Here is a 17,705-nt window from a genome sequence, read left to right on the forward strand (position 1 = left end):
ATAAACATTATATATGAACGTATCTTTGCTTTTTAATCTGCAATATTGAAATAATAATTAAGTTAGTTGAAATATTTTTTTCTTGTACCATACGAAAATTTACAACATTGTTCTTTTTTCGTTTTAATTTCAACAACAAAAATTAAATGTCAAAAAAATAAAAAATATTTTTTTTCGTTTGTAAAAAATTGAATCTTTTCGGGCTATTAAATATATTTAAAGTGTGCAAAAAAATAATAAAATATAACGTTAAGTGATGAAAAATATTTTCAAGTTCTATAAGCCACGAATTTTCGCGACAAAGTTTTGAAGTTTGGAGAGAGAGTAAGTTTCTTACATATGTGTTGGAGTTACACAGAACTCGTCTGTGAGAAGAGCGTAACGTTGTTGTTGTAAAAAAATGACAGCGTTTCACTTCTTAGTGTTCAGTGGTCATAATGTTTTTTATACCCTACACCACTATAATGGGGAGGGTATTATGCGTTTGTGCTGAAGTTTATAACACCCAAAAATATTGGTCCTAGACCTACCTTAAAGCATACCAATCGCCTCAGAATCACTTTCTGAGTCAATTTAGCTATGTCCGTCCGTCCGTCTGTCTGTGTGTCCATGTAAACCTTGTCCGCACGCTAAAGGTCGCAATTTTCAAGATAATTTGATGAATTTTGGCACATACTCTTTTTTTGGTTAAAGGACGATCGCGACTGAAAATGGTTGAAATCGGTCCATTGTTTCTCCTAGCCCCCATACAACCGTACCCCCGAATCAGGCCTTTAGGCTCATAAGTACGTTAAATGTTTTATAATGTCAACAAAAATCAGCAAAAAATAGTTTTATAAAACAATAAATGACAATACTAAGTTTTATTGTGATCGGGCCTCATTTGACCCTAGCCCCCATATAGACTCCCCTTCAGAAAATGACTTGAAGGTCAAAATTAACTTATAATTACTTATAAAACGATTAAAATCTAAATAAATTACTTTGAAATAGACGTAAATTCATCTAGCAAAATTTATAAGGATAGGCCCATATTTACCCCTTCTCCCCTATGAGCCCTATTGTAGAAAATCTATTTTTTTGTCAACAATAAGTAAAAATATTCCACAATAAAACAAATTAATTGCTTTATTTAAAAAAATCAAAATTTTAACATACTGACTGCTGTAGGGTATCATATGATCGGCAATGCCCGACTATAAATTCATACTTGTTTTCTTCGACCCTAGCCCCCATACAAACCCCCTTCAAAAAATGACTTAAACGTCTAAAATTGACGTGTAACCATTTGTATCGCAATGAAACTTAACAAAACTAACTGTCATTTAGAAATATATCCAATAAATGGCTTAAATATTTTGGAATTATGGTAATATTCAACATAAAAGTTTCTTTACAAAAAATAAAATTTTTATAAAAAGTAAAAATTTTAAAGATATACTCATGGTGTAGGGTTTTATATGGTCGGCCATGCCCTTTCTACTTGTTTTTACCATAGAACTTTGATACCGTTTGGCACACAGCCTTATACAAAAATTCTACCAATACATTCTTAGAGTTAGGTACCGAATGACAACTTCTTTAGGTACCAACTGACAAGCCCTAATTTCTTATTATTCTTTGGTATACACTTTCTTTCTTTGATCTCTGTGTTATTAACATTAATTTTAATTTCTAAATTCATCCTTGTGACCTGTGACTTTCATAAGGACCGGATTTATTAAAATATAACAAATTATATTATGTCTGCTTTAAATAAACAAGTACAATTTCGTGATAATATTCAGATATATTTTAGAGCATGGCGTTAGAACCCATATTTGCGATAACACATAAAATGGGACTTTTTGATACTTTTTCGTTCTACAACACTATTGTAGAACAATACTACCTATTGTAACAATAGGTACTTCTAGATTTTTCTATAATATTGAACCTAGAAAATTGAAATTATAAAGTGAGAACCCATAAAAGTGGTATATTTGATACTTTTTTGTTTTCCAAAAGGTATTTTTACAATATTTTCTACAATATTGAACCTAGAAATATGAAATAAAGTATGTAGAGCAGACGTCGAAGCTATTATTATTATTCGGACAACGAAGATTTTCGGCAAATTACATGTATCGCTGCACAGTGGGGCAGAATCGAAGAAGAACCCCGCAGATGCCCCAAGGACGGCGCTGTGGCGGCTCAAAGTAGAGAGCGTTCGACAAGATCTTGAAAAAAACATGCTTGGACATACTACTTATCTCTTATAATATCCGACTCAAATAGTTAGACAACAAAATTTCCAATAATATACAAAAAATTTCAGATCAATATCATTTACAGATCCAAAAATATACGTTTTTTAATTTAAAAATTCAAAAAATTTTAGATTTTTGCCGTTTTTTTTGCCCAAAATGTGTCTTAACTCTTTTATTAATAAAATAAAATTTTCTTTAAGAACATATAACAATTTTATAGTTTTCTAAAAGGTATCTTTACGCAGAACGCTTTGGCGTAAAAAACTTGTCCTATTTTTTGAAAATATTGCCACTGTGTCCTTCCGAATATGACCAATTTTTTTTTCAAAACTTCAACTTTGGGCGACATGTTCTAAAATCCCAAAGCTGGGATCAGAAAACTAAAAGCAGTTTTAGAAACCTCAATATGATTTCTAATTACTCCAAAAATATTTTCCCAGCCCTGAAAGAAATATGGACCCTATGGGCAAAAATGTAAAAAATCACATTTTTGGGATTTTCATTCCTATTTTTGGGAATTGGGGGATGCCCTTTGACCTTTTCAATTTTTTTTTTTGCATTTTCTTATTTGAAATGACAAATTTAACAAGCGTTGAAAATTTCATTGAGTTTTGTTTATAAATAAAGATTTTGTCATATATTACATATTTGTTTAATTTCTAAAACTATGATTTATATCAAAATTTTAATAGGGTCGCAGATAGCTACAACAATTTAGTCCATATTTATCCCTTAATATCATTTTTTAGTTAGATATGGAAATTCTCGACCTTTTACAAAAAATTTCAATTACATTCAAAAATATGTTCATTTAAACCTGTGTCCTTTAATTTTCTTTTTCATATTTTAGTATTAAGTATGACAGAACATACATTTGCTGTTGAATGAAATATTTGGACAATTTTTTTGTATATGCAATAAAAAATTATAATTTTATTATGAGCCACGCACAACAACACCTAAATCACCCCACACAAACCACCTTTCCCGCCCACCGAAATATAAAACACAATTTAATACAAAAGCATCAGTTATTATAATTGCTTTTTTATTTAAACTGTTTATCTTAAACATAATACAATTAATTCTTACAACCTACTTATATAGTTAATTCCTAACTTTTCCTATTTTCTATAAAATAATCTGTCATATCGGTATACATATCCAGAAGGTAATATAAGTCCTTTAAATCTTCCTCGTTTTGAGATGATAGAGTTTCATAACAAATCCATCTTTTTCGCATAGTTGAAAAAACAGGATCAGAAGATAGAAGTAAACTATTAAAAATATCTTCATTCTGTGATTGCCTGGAGCATTTTCTTGAGCTGAAAAGTTGAACATGCTTAAAATCTCGATTCCTTGCTTCCTGGGCTTCTTCTGTAAACTCTCCAAGTGGAAGAATATTCGATTCAATTATTATTTGACCATGACACAATACTTTGTGTACTGTTGGTGTTAGTTCCCTCCATGGATACAGAGATACAAGTAATTTAGAAATTTCAGATGTATACTCCCCAAATCGATTTCCATTAATTTTATGTTTACTATTCAGTGCCATTAAAATAGTGTTAACTCTTCGAAGCAACTCCTTGTCGATTCCAGTTATTTTTGAAGTAATTTCAAAATCACGAAAAAACCTTCTCGCCGTATTACCGTCATTTGTACTACCGCAACTTGGAAGTGGTTTGTCGATGTTTAATCCCATCTGAACTTTAAATTCTTCTTGGATTCTGCTTTTTTCCGCAGCTCTCAGTTCTTTTAATTCTTCATTATTTTTTGTTGATTTAGTAAGATTCTTTGGCACACTTCTATATTTGAGGTCGTATGCTATGTGTAAAAAGTAATCCAAAAATCGTATTTTGGCATGATGTGGTGAAATTCCGAAAGATAGGACTTCTTCATTAATACTTCTGCTTTTGTTTATAATTGAGAATTGCGACTTTTTCTCATTACATATTGAGCATCTCCAGAAGGAAGAAGTTTCTGTTATGGCATTGCTGACCTTTCGATCAATCATTGTTAAGCTTAGCTGATATGATACGTTAATAGAGAATTACTTTATTTTTATGCAAATGGGCTCCAGTGCATTTATTTCATCTTTTAAATGTTCCACTAAATCATTTGTTGTTTTCTTTGACTCCTTTATATATTCAAATCCAATGGGTCTACAAAAATTTTTTGAACCCGGAGTTGTATTGATCCTTATATCTTCAAATGAATTTCCGATGCTTAACGATGATGGATTAAGGGAATATGAACGAATTCGTAATGGCACCAATGATGACATAAATACACTTTTGTAGTCTGCTAATGTCCGACTTCCACAAGCTTGTTTGTATTCTGGAAGTGCTGATAAACCGCCCACTCACACACTTACATTAAGACACACAGTTATGAATTTTCCTTAGTTGGTCTTCTGAAAAGTCTGACACAATTCTTGATGCTGTGTTTTCGAGCAAAGATGATATATCAATACAAGCTTCCACATCATTAACAGCAATAGGTGATGGTAATATATTGTGTATGATGGTAATATATTGTATGATGGTAATATATTGTGTCCTTTTTCATACAGAGCTTTCCTTAATATTTGGTACTTATTTGGACTTAGACCCAGTTCCAACATAAGCGCTATTGCTTCCTCTTCAGTAAAAATTGATTGTGATGATGGTATATCCACTATTCGCTTAAATCGTTTTGGTGATACATTAGGAAGAATAGTTGCAATATGTACGGTATCCATAGGTTGGTTTTCCTTTTTCAGCATTTCGTTAAATGTATCAGTTAAATGTATATCATTTGATATTGAAAAAAGTTTTTGTGTGACCCTCTTTTTTTACCTTGAACATAAGTCTTCCATCCAACTACAAAATTTTAATCGAAATTTCTTTTGATTTCCATCCACAGACTTACTTTTTACATCAAAAAGTTTTTAATTTTTGATATGCCTGTTTTGTCTACTTTTCTACTATATGTAGTTTTTATATAATTTGAAATGTCTTCAATTCTTTCTGGCCCTTTTGAAGATACACTCCATAAAACTGGATTTGTTATGAAACTCTATCATCTCAAAACGAGGAAGATTTAAAGGACTTATATTACCTTCTGGATATGTATACCGATATGACAGATTATTTTATAGAAAATAGGAAAATAGGAATTAACTATATAAGTAGGTTGTAAGAATTAATTGTATTATGTTTAAGATAAACAGTTTAAATAAAAAAGCAATTATAATAACTGATGCTTTTGTATTAAATTGTGTTTTATATTTCGGTGGGCGGGAAAGGTGGTTTGTGTGGGGTGATTTAGGTGTTGTTGTGCGTGGCTCATAATAAAATTATAATTTTTTATTGCATATACAAAAAAATTGTCCAAATATTTCATTCAACAGCAAATGTATGTTCTGTCATACTTAATACTAAAATATGAAAAAGATGAAATTAAAGGACACAGGTTTAAATGAACATATTTTTGAATGTAATTGAAATTTTTTGTAAAAGGTCGAGAATTTCCATATCTAACTAAAAAATGATATTAAGGGATAAATATGGACTAAATTGTTGTAGCTATCTGCGACCCTATTAAAATTTTGATATAAATCATAGTTTTAGAAATTAAACAAATATGTTATATATGACAAAATCTTTATTTATAAACAAAACTCAATGAAATTTTCAACGCTTGTTAAATTTGTCATTTCAAATAAGAAAATGCAAAAAAAAAATTGAAAAGGTCAAAGGGCATCCCCCAATTCCCAAAAATAGGAATGAAAATCCCAAAAATGTGATTTTTTACATTTTTGCCCATAGGGTCCATATTTCTTTCAGGGCTGGGAAAATATTTTTGGAGTAATTAGAAATCATATTGAGGTTTCTAAAACTGCTTTTAGTTTTCTGATCCCAGCTTTGGGATTTTAGAACATGTCGCCCAAAGTTGAAGTTTTGAAAAAAAAATTGGTCATATTCGGAAGGACACAGTGGCAATATTTTCAAAAAATAGGACAAGTTTTTTACGCCAAAGCGTTCTGCGTAAAGATACCTTTTAGAAAACTATAAAATTGTTATATGTTCTTAAAGAAAATTTTATTTTATTAATAAAAGAGTTAAGACACATTTTGGGCAAAAAAAACGGCAAAAATCTAAAATTTTTTGAATTTTTAAATTAAAAAACGTATATTTTTGGATCTGTAAATGATATTGATCTGAAATTTTTTGTATATTATTGGAAATTTTGTTGTCTAACTATTTGAGTCGGATATTATAAGAGATAAGTAGTATGTCCAAGCATGTTTTTTCAAGATCTTGTCGAACGCTCTCTACTTTGAGCCGCCACAGCGCCGTCCTTGGGGCATCTGCGGGGTTCTTCTTCGATTCTGCCCCACTGTGCAGCGATACATGTAATTTGCCGAAAATCTTCGTTGTCCGAATAATAATAATAGCTTCGACGTCTGCTCTACATACTTTATTTCATATTTCTAGGTTCAATATTGTAGAAATATTGTAAAAATACCTTTTGGAAAACAAAAAAGTATCAAATATACCACTTTTATGGGTTCTCACTTTATAATTTCAATTTTCTAGGTTCAATATTATAGAAAAATCTAGAAGTACCTATTGTTACAATAGGTAGTATTGTTCTACAATAGTGTTGTAGAACGAAAAAGTATCAAAAAGTCCCATTTTATGTGTTATCGCAAATATGGGTTCTAACGCCATGCTCTAAAATATATCTGAATATTATCACGAAATTGTACTTGTTTATTTAAAGCAGACATAATATAATTTGTTATATTTTAATAAATCCGGTCCTTATGAAAGTCACAGGTCACAAGGATGAATTTAGAAATTAAAATTAATGTTAATAACACAGAGATCAAAGAAAGAAAGTGTATACCAAAGAATAATAAGAAATTAGGGCTTGTCAGTTGGTACCTAAAGAAGTTGTCATTCGGTACCTAACTCTAAGAATGTATTGGTAGAATTTTTGTATAAGGCTGTGTGCCAAACGGTATCAAAGTTCTATGGTAAAAACAAGTAGAAAGGGCATGGCCGACCATATAAAACCCTACACCATGAGTATATCTTTAAAATTTTTACTTTTTATAAAAATTTTATTTTTTGTAAAGAAACTTTTATGTTGAATATTACCATAATTCCAAAATATTTAAGCCATTTATTGGATATATTTCTAAATGACAGTTAGTTTTGTTAAGTTTCATTGCGATACAAATGGTTACACGTCAATTTTAGACGTTTAAGTCATTTTTTGAAGGGGGTTTGTATGGGGGCTAGGGTCGAAGAAAACAAGTATGAATTTATAGTCGGGCATTGCCGATCATATGATACCCTACAGCAGTCAGTATGTTAAAATTTTGATTTTTTTAAATAAAGCAATTAATTTGTTTTATTGTGGAATATTTTTACTTATTGTTGACAAAAAAATAGATTTTCTACAATAGGGCTCATAGGGGAGAAGGGGTAAATATGGGCCTATCCTTATAAATTTTGCTAGATGAATTTACGTCTATTTCAAAGTAATTTATTTAGATTTTAATCGTTTTATAAGTAATTATAAGTTAATTTTGACCTTCAAGTCATTTTCTGAAGGGGAGTCTATATGGGGGCTAGGGTCAAATGAGGCCCGATCACAATAAAACTTAGTATTGTCATTTATTGTTTTATAAAACTATTTTTTGCTGATTTTTGTTGACATTATAAAACATTTAACGTACTTATGAGCCTAAAGGCCTGATTCGGGGGTACGGTTGTATGGGGGCTAGGAGAAACAATGGACCGATTTCAACCATTTTCAGTCGCGATCGTCCTTTAACCAAAAAAAGAGTATGTGCCAAAATTCATCAAATTATCTTGAAAATTGCGACCTTTAGCGTGCGGACAAGGTTTACATGGACACACAGACAGACGGACGGACGGACATAGCTAAATTGACTCAGAAAGTGATTCTGAGGCGATTGGTATGCTTTAAGGTAGGTCTAGGACCAATATTTTTGGGTGTTATAAACTTCAGCACAAACGCATAATACCCTCCCCATTATAGTGGTGTAGGGTATAAAAAACATTATGACCACTGAACACTAAGAAGTGAAACGCTGTCATTTTTTTACAACAACAACGTTACGCTCTTCTCACAGACGAGTTCTGTGTAACTCCAACACATATGTAAGAAACTTTGTGTTGTAAGTTGAGATTGCCGTAGTAGTTTCCATCCAACTACAAAATTTTAATAGAAATATCTTTTGATTTCCATCCACAGACTTACTTTTTACATCAAAAAGTTTTGAAATGTTTTCAATTTTTGATATGCCTGTTTTGTCTACTTTTGTCTACTTTTACTTTATGTAGTTTTTATTAATTTGAAATGTCTTCAATTCTTTCTGGCCCTTTTGAAGATACACTCCATCAAACGGAACACAACTCTTTGTACTTTAATGTAATCTTCATTGTAGATTTATTAAATATTCCAAATAGACCAATTCTTGTCATTTCCGATACAGGTATTCCAAAGTAAAAATTACGAATTTTCTACCTATTAATATTTAGGACTACATTACTATAACCTGTAATTCAATCATTGATATTTCTTATTAGTGAATGAATCGAAATTATCTTTACCTGTATTTTTTTACCTACATGATCATAAACGAAACAGAAAGAAATATTCTGTCCAAAAAATTTAGTTAAAAATAGTTATAAATTTCTGAAAATTTAAGCATAATAGGACCTTTCAATTATAAGGATAAGCAAACAAATTGAAAATAGGTAAATATAAGATTTAAATATGTTCTGTCATATTTAATACTAAATTATGAAAAATATGAAATTAAAGGATACAGGTTTAAATGAACATATTTTTGAATGTAATTGAGAATTTCCATATGGACTAAATTGTTGTAGCTATCTGCGACCCTATTAAAATTTTGATATAAATCATAGTTTTAGAAATTAAACAAATATGTAATATATGACAAAATCTTTATTTATGAACAAAACTCAATGAAATTTTTCAACGCTTGTGAAATTTGTCATTTCAAATAAGAAAAAAATTGAAAAGGTCAAAGGGCATCCCGCAATTCCACAACAAAATTTCCAATAATATACAAAAAATTTCAGATCAATATCATTTACAGATCCAAAAAATATACGTTTTTTAATTTAAAAATTCAAAAAATTTTAGTTTTTTGCCGTTTTTTTTGCCCAAAATGTGTCTTAACTCTTTTATTAATAAAATAAAATTTTCTTTAAGAAACATATAACAATTTTATAGTTTTCTAAAATGTATCTTTACGCAGAACGCTTTGGCGTAAAAAACTTGTCCTATTTGTTGAAAATGTTGCCACTGCGTCCTTCCGAATATGACCTATTTTTTATCAAAACTTCAACTTTGGGCGACATGTTCTAAAATCCCAAAGCTGGGATCAGAAAACTGAAAGCAGTTTTGGAAACCTCAATATGTTTTCCATTTACTCCAAAAGTATTTTCCCAGCCCTGAAAGATATGTGGACCCTATGGGCAAAAATGTAAAAATCCCATTTTTGGGATTTTCATTCCTATTTTTGGGAATTGCGGGATGTCCTTTGACCTTTTTAATTTTCTTATTTGAAATGACAAATTTAACAAGCGTTGAAGATTTCATTGAGTTTTGTTCATAAATAAAGATTTTGTCATATATTACATATTTGTTAAATTTCTAAAACTATGATTTATATCAAAATTTTAATAGGGTCGCAGATAGCTACAACAATTTAGTCCATATTTATCCCTTAATATCTTTTTTTAGTTAGATATGGAAATTCTCGACCCTTTACAAAAAATTTCAAGCCAATATCTCAATTACATTCAAAAATATGTTCATTTAAACCTGTGTCCTTTAATTTCATCTTTTTCATATTTTAGTATTAAGTATGACAGAACATACATTTGGTGTTGAATAAAATATTTGGACAATTTTTAAAAATTATTTAGTTAATTATTTTATTAAAGACTATAACATTGTATATACAATAAAAAAATATAATTTTATTATGAGCCACGCACAACAACACCTAAATCACCCCACACAAAACCACCTTTCCCGCCCACCGAAATATAAAACACAATTTAATACAATTTCATCAGTTAGTATAATAGCTTTTTTTATTCGAACTGTTTATCTTAAACATAATACAATTAATTGTTACAACCTACTTATATAGTTAATTCCTAACACTACTTATTTTCTATAAAATAATCTGTCATATCTATATACATATCCAGAAGGTAATATAAGTCCTTTAAATCTTCCTCGTTTTGAGATGATAGAGTTTCATAACAAATCCATCTTTTTCGCATAGTTGAAAGAACAGGATCAGAAGATAGAAGTAAACTATTAAAAATATCTTCATTCTGTGATTGCCTGGAGCATTTTCTTGAGCTGAAAAGTTGAACATGCTTAAAATCTCGATTCCTCGCTACCTGGGCTTATTCTGTTAACTCTCCAAGTGGAAGAATATTCGATTCAATTATTAATTGACCATGACACAATACTTTCTGTACTGTTGGTGTTAGTTCCCTCCATGGATACAGAGATACAAGTAAGGAGTGAGATCGAAAAATTATTAACATACATATATGTTTATAAAAAAGAAACCACTAAACTTACAGCTTTATTTTTTTTATTTGATTCAAATTATTATTACAATTTACAAAAAAAAAATATTTTTATAGTTTTAATCACTAGTGATGAAATTTTGAACCCTTTTCGGAAACCCTTGCATTAACGTTTTTATAGTGCTTTCTGTCACTTTGCTCGAACATGTAGTCCATCTCCGTTTAAAATCTACCACACTTTTGGACACCTTTTTTGTACTCTTTTCTCTTTTAACAAGAGCCCAATATCTCTCCACTGGCCTTAGCTCCGTGCAGTTTGGAAGATTTGCCTCTCTTGGTACAAATACCACATTATTGTTCTTGTACCACTCAAGGGCTTGTTTACCATAGTGACAGGATGCCAAGTCAGGCCAAAAATAAGTGGACACATTATGAAGTCTTATGAATGGAAGCAGCCTTTTTTGTAAACATTCCTTGATGTAAATTTCGGTATTTATAGAGCCCGTTGTAACAAATGATTGGCTTCTTTTGCCGCAACTGCATATTGCTTGCCATACCAAGAACTTTCTGGGAAATTTTGTCTGCTTTTGGGTCCTAAACTTTTCTTCAACATTCCCTCGAGCATCAGCAACATAAAACTTTTGACCTGGAAGTTGCGAAAAATCTGCCAGAACATACGTTTCGTTATCCATTATGCAGCAAGAATATTTTTTATAAAACTTGACTTCAATTTCCGTGCTCTGTTTTTGGCCTCTAAATTTTTAGCAGCGTTCCTGTCAGGAACTTTTTGAGCCTTGTTTGTTTTTAAACCTGCATTTGCTTTAACTTTTCGTACCAAATAGTCCGAGCACTGAGCTAACCCAGCTGCTTTCCTACCGGATGTGTTGGGAGCTCTTTTAAAAATGCGTTCTATTTTTTTGGCTTTAGAAACATCATGTGGACCATTCCTTCTACCTGAACCAGGTTTTCTATCAACTGACAAGTTCTCCCGGTACTGTTTAATAACATTGGAAACAGTTTGACGGCAGACCTTTGTATGTTTGGCCAACTTTTTGTAAGACCAAGTTGGGTTTAGTTGAAAATATTTAATAATTTCAGTACGCACTTTTTTCTGGTCACTCATTTTAATCAGATTAAAAAAAAATTAATATAATTGACATTAGACATAATAACTAACATGTTTTTCAAAGGTAACTTGATCAAAAAAATCAAATAATACTTTGGTTGAAAAATGTAATGAAAAACGTGTGTTAAGAATTTTTCGATCTCACTCCTTAATTTAGAAATTTCAGATGTATAATCCTCAAATCGATTTCAATTAATTTTATGTTTACTATTCAGTGCCATTAAAATAGTGTTAACTCTTCGAAGCAACTCCTTGTCGATTCCAGTTATTTTTGAAGTAATTTCAAAATCACGAAAAAAACCTTCTTGCCGTATTACTGTCATTTGTACTACCGCAACTTGGAAGTGGTTTGTCGATGTTTAATCTCATCTGAACTTTAAATTCTTCTTGGATTCTTGCTTTTTTCCGCAGCTCTCAGTTCTTTTAATTCTTCATTATTTTTTGTTGATTTAGTAAGATTCTTTGGCACACTTCTATATTTGAGGTCGTATGCTATGTGTAAAAAGTAATCCAAAAATCGTATTTTGGCATGATGTGGTGAAATTCCGAAAGATAGGACTTCTTCATTAATACTTCTGCTTTTGTTTATAATTGAGAATTGCGACTTTTTCTCATTACATATTGAGCATCTCCAGAAGGAAGAAGTTTCTGTTATGGCATTGCTGACCTTTCGATCAATCATTGTTAAGCTTAGCTGATATGATACGTTAATAGAGAATTACTTTATTTTTATGCAAATGGGCTCCAGTGCATTTATTTCATCTTTTAAATGTTCCACTAAATCATTTGTTGTTTTCTTTGACTCCTTTATATATTCAAATCCAATGGGTCTACAAAAATTTTTTGAACCCGGAGTTGTATTGATCCTTATATCTTCAAATGAATTTCCGATGCTTAACGATGATGGATTAAGGGAATATGAACGAATTCGTAATGGCACCAATGATGACATAAATACACTTTTGTAGTCTGCTAATGTCCGACTTCCACAAGCTTGTTTGTATTCTGGAAGTGCTGATAAACCGTCACATCCCCACTTACACATTAAGACAACATCACAGTTATGAATTTTCCTTAGTTGGTCTTCTGAAAAGTCTGACACAATTCTTGATGCTGTGTTTTCGAGCAAAGATGATATATCAATACAAGCTTCCACATCATTAACAGCAATAGGTGATGGTAATATATTGTGTATGATGGTAATATATTGTATGATGGTAATATATTGTGTCCTTTTTCATACAGAGCTTTCCTTAATATTTGGTACTTATTTGGACTTAGACCCAGTTCCAACATAAGCGCTATTGCTTCCTCTTCAGTAAAAATTGATTGTGATGATGGTATACTTTCCACTATTCGCTTAAATCGTTTTGGTGATACATTAGGAAGAATAGTTGCAATATGTACGGTATCCATAGGTTGGTTTTCCTTTTTCAGCATTTCGTTAAATGTATCAGTTAAATGTATATCATTTGATATTGAAAAAAGTTTTTGTGTGACCCTCTTTTTTTACCTTGAACATAAGTCTTCCATCCAACTACAAAATTTTAATCGAAATTTCTTTTGATTTCCATCCACAGACTTACTTTTTACATCAAAAAGTTTTTAATTTTTGATATGCCTGTTTTGTCTACTTTTCTACTATATGTAGTTTTTATATAATTTGAAATGTCTTCAATTCTTTCTGGCCCTTTTGAAGATACACTCCATAAAACGGAACACAACTCTTCGTACTTTAATGTAATCTTCATTGAGAAGTTTACTTATATACCAATTCTTGTCATTTCCGATACAGGTATTCCAAAGTAAAAAATTACGAATTGTCTACCTATTAACATTTAGAACTATATTACTATAACCTGTAATTCAGTCATTGATATTTCTTATTAGTGAATGAAACGAAATTATATTTTTACCTACATGATCATAAACGAAACAGAACGAAATGATCTGTCGAAAAAATTGAGGTAAAAAATAGTTATAAATTTCTGAAAATTTAAGCATAATGGGATCTTTCAATTATAAGGATAAGCAAACAAATAGAAAATAGGTAAATATAAGATTTAAATATGTTCTGTTATATTTAATACTAAAATATGAAAAAGATGAAATTAAAGAACACAGGTTTAAATGAACATATTTTTGAATGTAATTGAGATATTGGCTTGAAATTTTTTGTAAAGGGTCGAGAATTTCCATATCTAACTAAAAAATGTTATAAAGGGATAAATGTGGACTAAATTGTTGTAGATATCTGCGACCCTATTAAATTTTTTATATAAATCATACTTTTATAAATTAAACAAATATGTAATATATGACAAAATCTTTATTTATGAACAAAACTCAATGAAATTTTCAACGCTTGTTAAATTTGTCATTTCAAATAAGAAAATTGAAAAGGTCAAAGGGCATCCCACAATTCCCAAAAATGGAATTTTTACTTTTTTGCCCATAGGGTCCACATTTCTTTCAGGGCTGGGAATAATAATTTTGGAAATAGAAATCGTATTGAGGTTTCCAAAACTGCTTTCAGTTTTCCCTTTGTCGCCCAAAGTTGATGTTTTGATAAAAAATAGGTCATATTCGGAAGGATTCAATGACAACATTTTAAAAAAATAGGATACCTTTTAGAAAACTATAAAATTGTGATATGTTCTTAAAGAATTTTTTTATTAATAAAAGAGTTAAGACACATTTTTGGCAAAAAAACGACAAAAATCTAAAATTTTTTGAATTGAAAAACGTATATTTTTGGATCTGTAAATGATATTGATCTGAAATATTTTGTATATTATTGTTGTCTTCCGTTGTTGTATCCGTTTGGTCCAAAATTACGCCCGGTATGCAAAAAAAGGCGGACCAAGGTATGGTAAATTTTGTATTACTAAATTTTTAAATGCCTATAACTTGAATATTACAAGAGAAAATATAAAAATCTTTGTATTTGGATGAAAAACAAAAAAATGGCACGAGTTTAAAAATTTTGCATGTCGTAGGTACCCTACTTTGAGCCGCCACACCGCCGTCCCTGGGGCATCTGAGGGGTTCATCTTCAAAACTTAAACTCGAATACTCCTTGGTTACGCTCACGCCAAATTTTATCCCTATCGGATCAGCCGTTTAGAAATGCCAGATTTATTTCCAAAAAATTCTACCAAACTGTGCACTGTTCACTGTTCCAGATTTATCCTCATTTTGACGATTTTTATTGTCAAAAATAGCTTTTTGACGATTTTACTATTTTAACTCGAAATTAAAAAAAAAAAGATTTTTTATAAAAAATTTCATATACATACACATATACATATATTATTATTATTATTATTATTATTATTATTATTATTATTATTTGAGGTTTTTAGATCTTATTATATGCCTTATTTTTATATTTTTTTAATTTATAATTTTTTTTAAGAAAAAACTTCTCAATAATATGTTAAAAAACACATTTCAAAAACATGTAAAGACATAAAGAAAAGGTAGCCCTAGTTTTAGGGCAATATTGCATTATGAAATAAAGGCCCAATTTTTAAATAAAAATTAACGCCAAAATAAGTGAAATATTGCCCCAAGGATAATATGAAAAGTGATCCAAATGGCGCTGCGAACTATGGCCCCAAAATATAAAACGAAAAATTGACCCAATGTTGGGGTCAAAATTCATTATGAAGTATAACCCTAACATTTTTTAGGCGTCATGAAATAACTCCCCAACACAAAAATGAAATAACTCCCTAAAAATTTGTTCAGAAAGCAACAACAACGAAATTTGGGGATTTAATTCGTTTTTTGGAGCATTATTTCACATTTGAAATGGGGAGTTATTTCATTATGAAATAATTCCTCAAAATTCAAAAATTAAATAAATCCCTAAAATATTTTTGGGGAGTTATTTCATTATATTACTGTTATCGCACGAAATAAAATAATATATTTCTGATAGCCGGCCTTCGGCCGGTCACAAGGGTTTTATCCTCTGGGGTACATTGGACACCGGCTTCGCTAAGAATACACTCTCCCTGTATCAAGAGTGTTCAGCCTTAGGCCGACTATTTAGGAAATCTTTACTAAGCGAAGCCGATGTTGGTCATATTATAGACAGGTAAGTCCTTGCGTCCGGCCGTAGGCCGGCTATTTAGGAAATATTTATTAAGCGAAGCCGTTGTTGGACATACCATAGAGTAAAAATGTCCTTGCGCCCGGCCGCAGGCCGTCTATTAAGAGAATTTTTATTAAGCGATTAAACTGAAATGTATTAAACATTGAAGTCCTACTCGAAAGTATGAGCAAACTACATTTTCTTAGAAATGTCTATAAAACCGACTTGTTCTATAATTTGTTATTTTTAAATGGGAACTTATTTCATTTTAAAATTACGGATTTGTTTCATATAAAAAATCCACAAAAATGGGGTATTATTTCATTTTAATTTTGAAAGTTGTTTCATTTCATTGGGGCTTTTTTTCATTTTTAAATTGGGAATTATTTCCTAATGAAATAAGTCCCCAAATGAGTACTTATTTCATTTTTGTTTTGGGGAGTTATTTCATGACGCCTATTTTTTAAGAAAAATCACCCCAATTTCATCCAATTATTTTGAAAATTGCGGCCTATGCTTGCGCACAAGGTTTACATGGACAGCCAGCCAGACGGACGGACAGACATAGCTTAATCAACTCAGAAAATGATTCTAAGCCGATTGGTATACTTTAAGTGGTGTAGGGTATAATAACTCCCCAAAAATATATTTACGGATTTATTTCATTTTTGAATTTTGAGGATATATTTCATAATGAAATAACTCCCCATTTTACATGTGATATAATTCGCCAAAAACTAATTATATCCCCAAATTTCGTTGTTTTTGTTTTCTGAACAAATTTTTAGGGAGTTATTACATTTTTGTTTTGGGGAGTTATTTTTTGAAGCCAATTTTTCGTATATGTAAATTAAATTTTACCTCAAATTTTTGTATGCTTTTTTGGAAAAATTTTATAATTTCAAAAATTTAACATTTTAATTAAATGTAAAGAAAATGAAATTTAAAGAAAAGTGGCCCAAAAATAAAAAACACAAATTGGGGTATTTTTTCACTACACAATTTTGGAGTCCTATTTCATTTCTTCCTCAAGAACTTAATATAAGGAATTTTGAAGTGTATTTGTCAAATTATGTAGATAATAATAACCAGGGAAACCGAAAACATGCTCTAAAAAAGTGTTTAAGCGCTTTAAATATGCCGTAAAAAACTCAAAAAATGCTCTTAAAATTTAAAATATATGCTCCAAAAATAAAATTTTTTATTATTTTTTAACATTGAAAAGCTCAAAAAGACTGAAATTGTAATCATAATCTATATCCTACAACATTTTTTTATAAATGTTTCATCTCATAGTTTGAAGAACTAGTATAATAGAATTCCGTTTTAAGTTCAGATAACCAATAAATAACATGAAACCATTTGGTCCCCAAAAAACATATTTCAAACAACAAAGTTTAACACATTTCTTCCAATTGTATTCATAGCTTTTAAACTGATATTTTAATCGGTGTTGTCATAAATTCCAATAATTAGTTTTTTAAACTATAAAAATGGATTGGTCTCATGAAATCAAAAGTAATCAGTTTTATGTCCGATTTAAAATTTAATGCTTTATTGAATAAAAAAGTATAACATAACGATTTTTTTTTCAAAATTGTAAAATAGCAAAAAAATTA

General features: G+C 30.2%; 1 protein-coding gene across 1 annotated transcript in view; it reads left to right on the plus strand.

The window, feature by feature from the left end:
- The window catches only part of LOC124419252, a 118,411-nt gene that overhangs the window by 13,860 nt on the left and 86,846 nt on the right, over nt 1-17,705 (plus strand). Inside the window, exon 2 of the mRNA XM_046947877.1 lies at nt 15,931-16,089. Within this exon, the coding sequence (XP_046803833.1) occupies nt 15,931-16,089 (159 nt within the window). The remainder of the gene's footprint in view (nt 1-15,930; nt 16,090-17,705) is intronic.

The sequence above is a fragment of the Lucilia cuprina genome, chromosome 4, assembly GCF_022045245.1.
Source record: "Lucilia cuprina isolate Lc7/37 chromosome 4, ASM2204524v1, whole genome shotgun sequence".
NCBI classification, from domain to species: domain Eukaryota; kingdom Metazoa; phylum Arthropoda; class Insecta; order Diptera; family Calliphoridae; genus Lucilia; species Lucilia cuprina.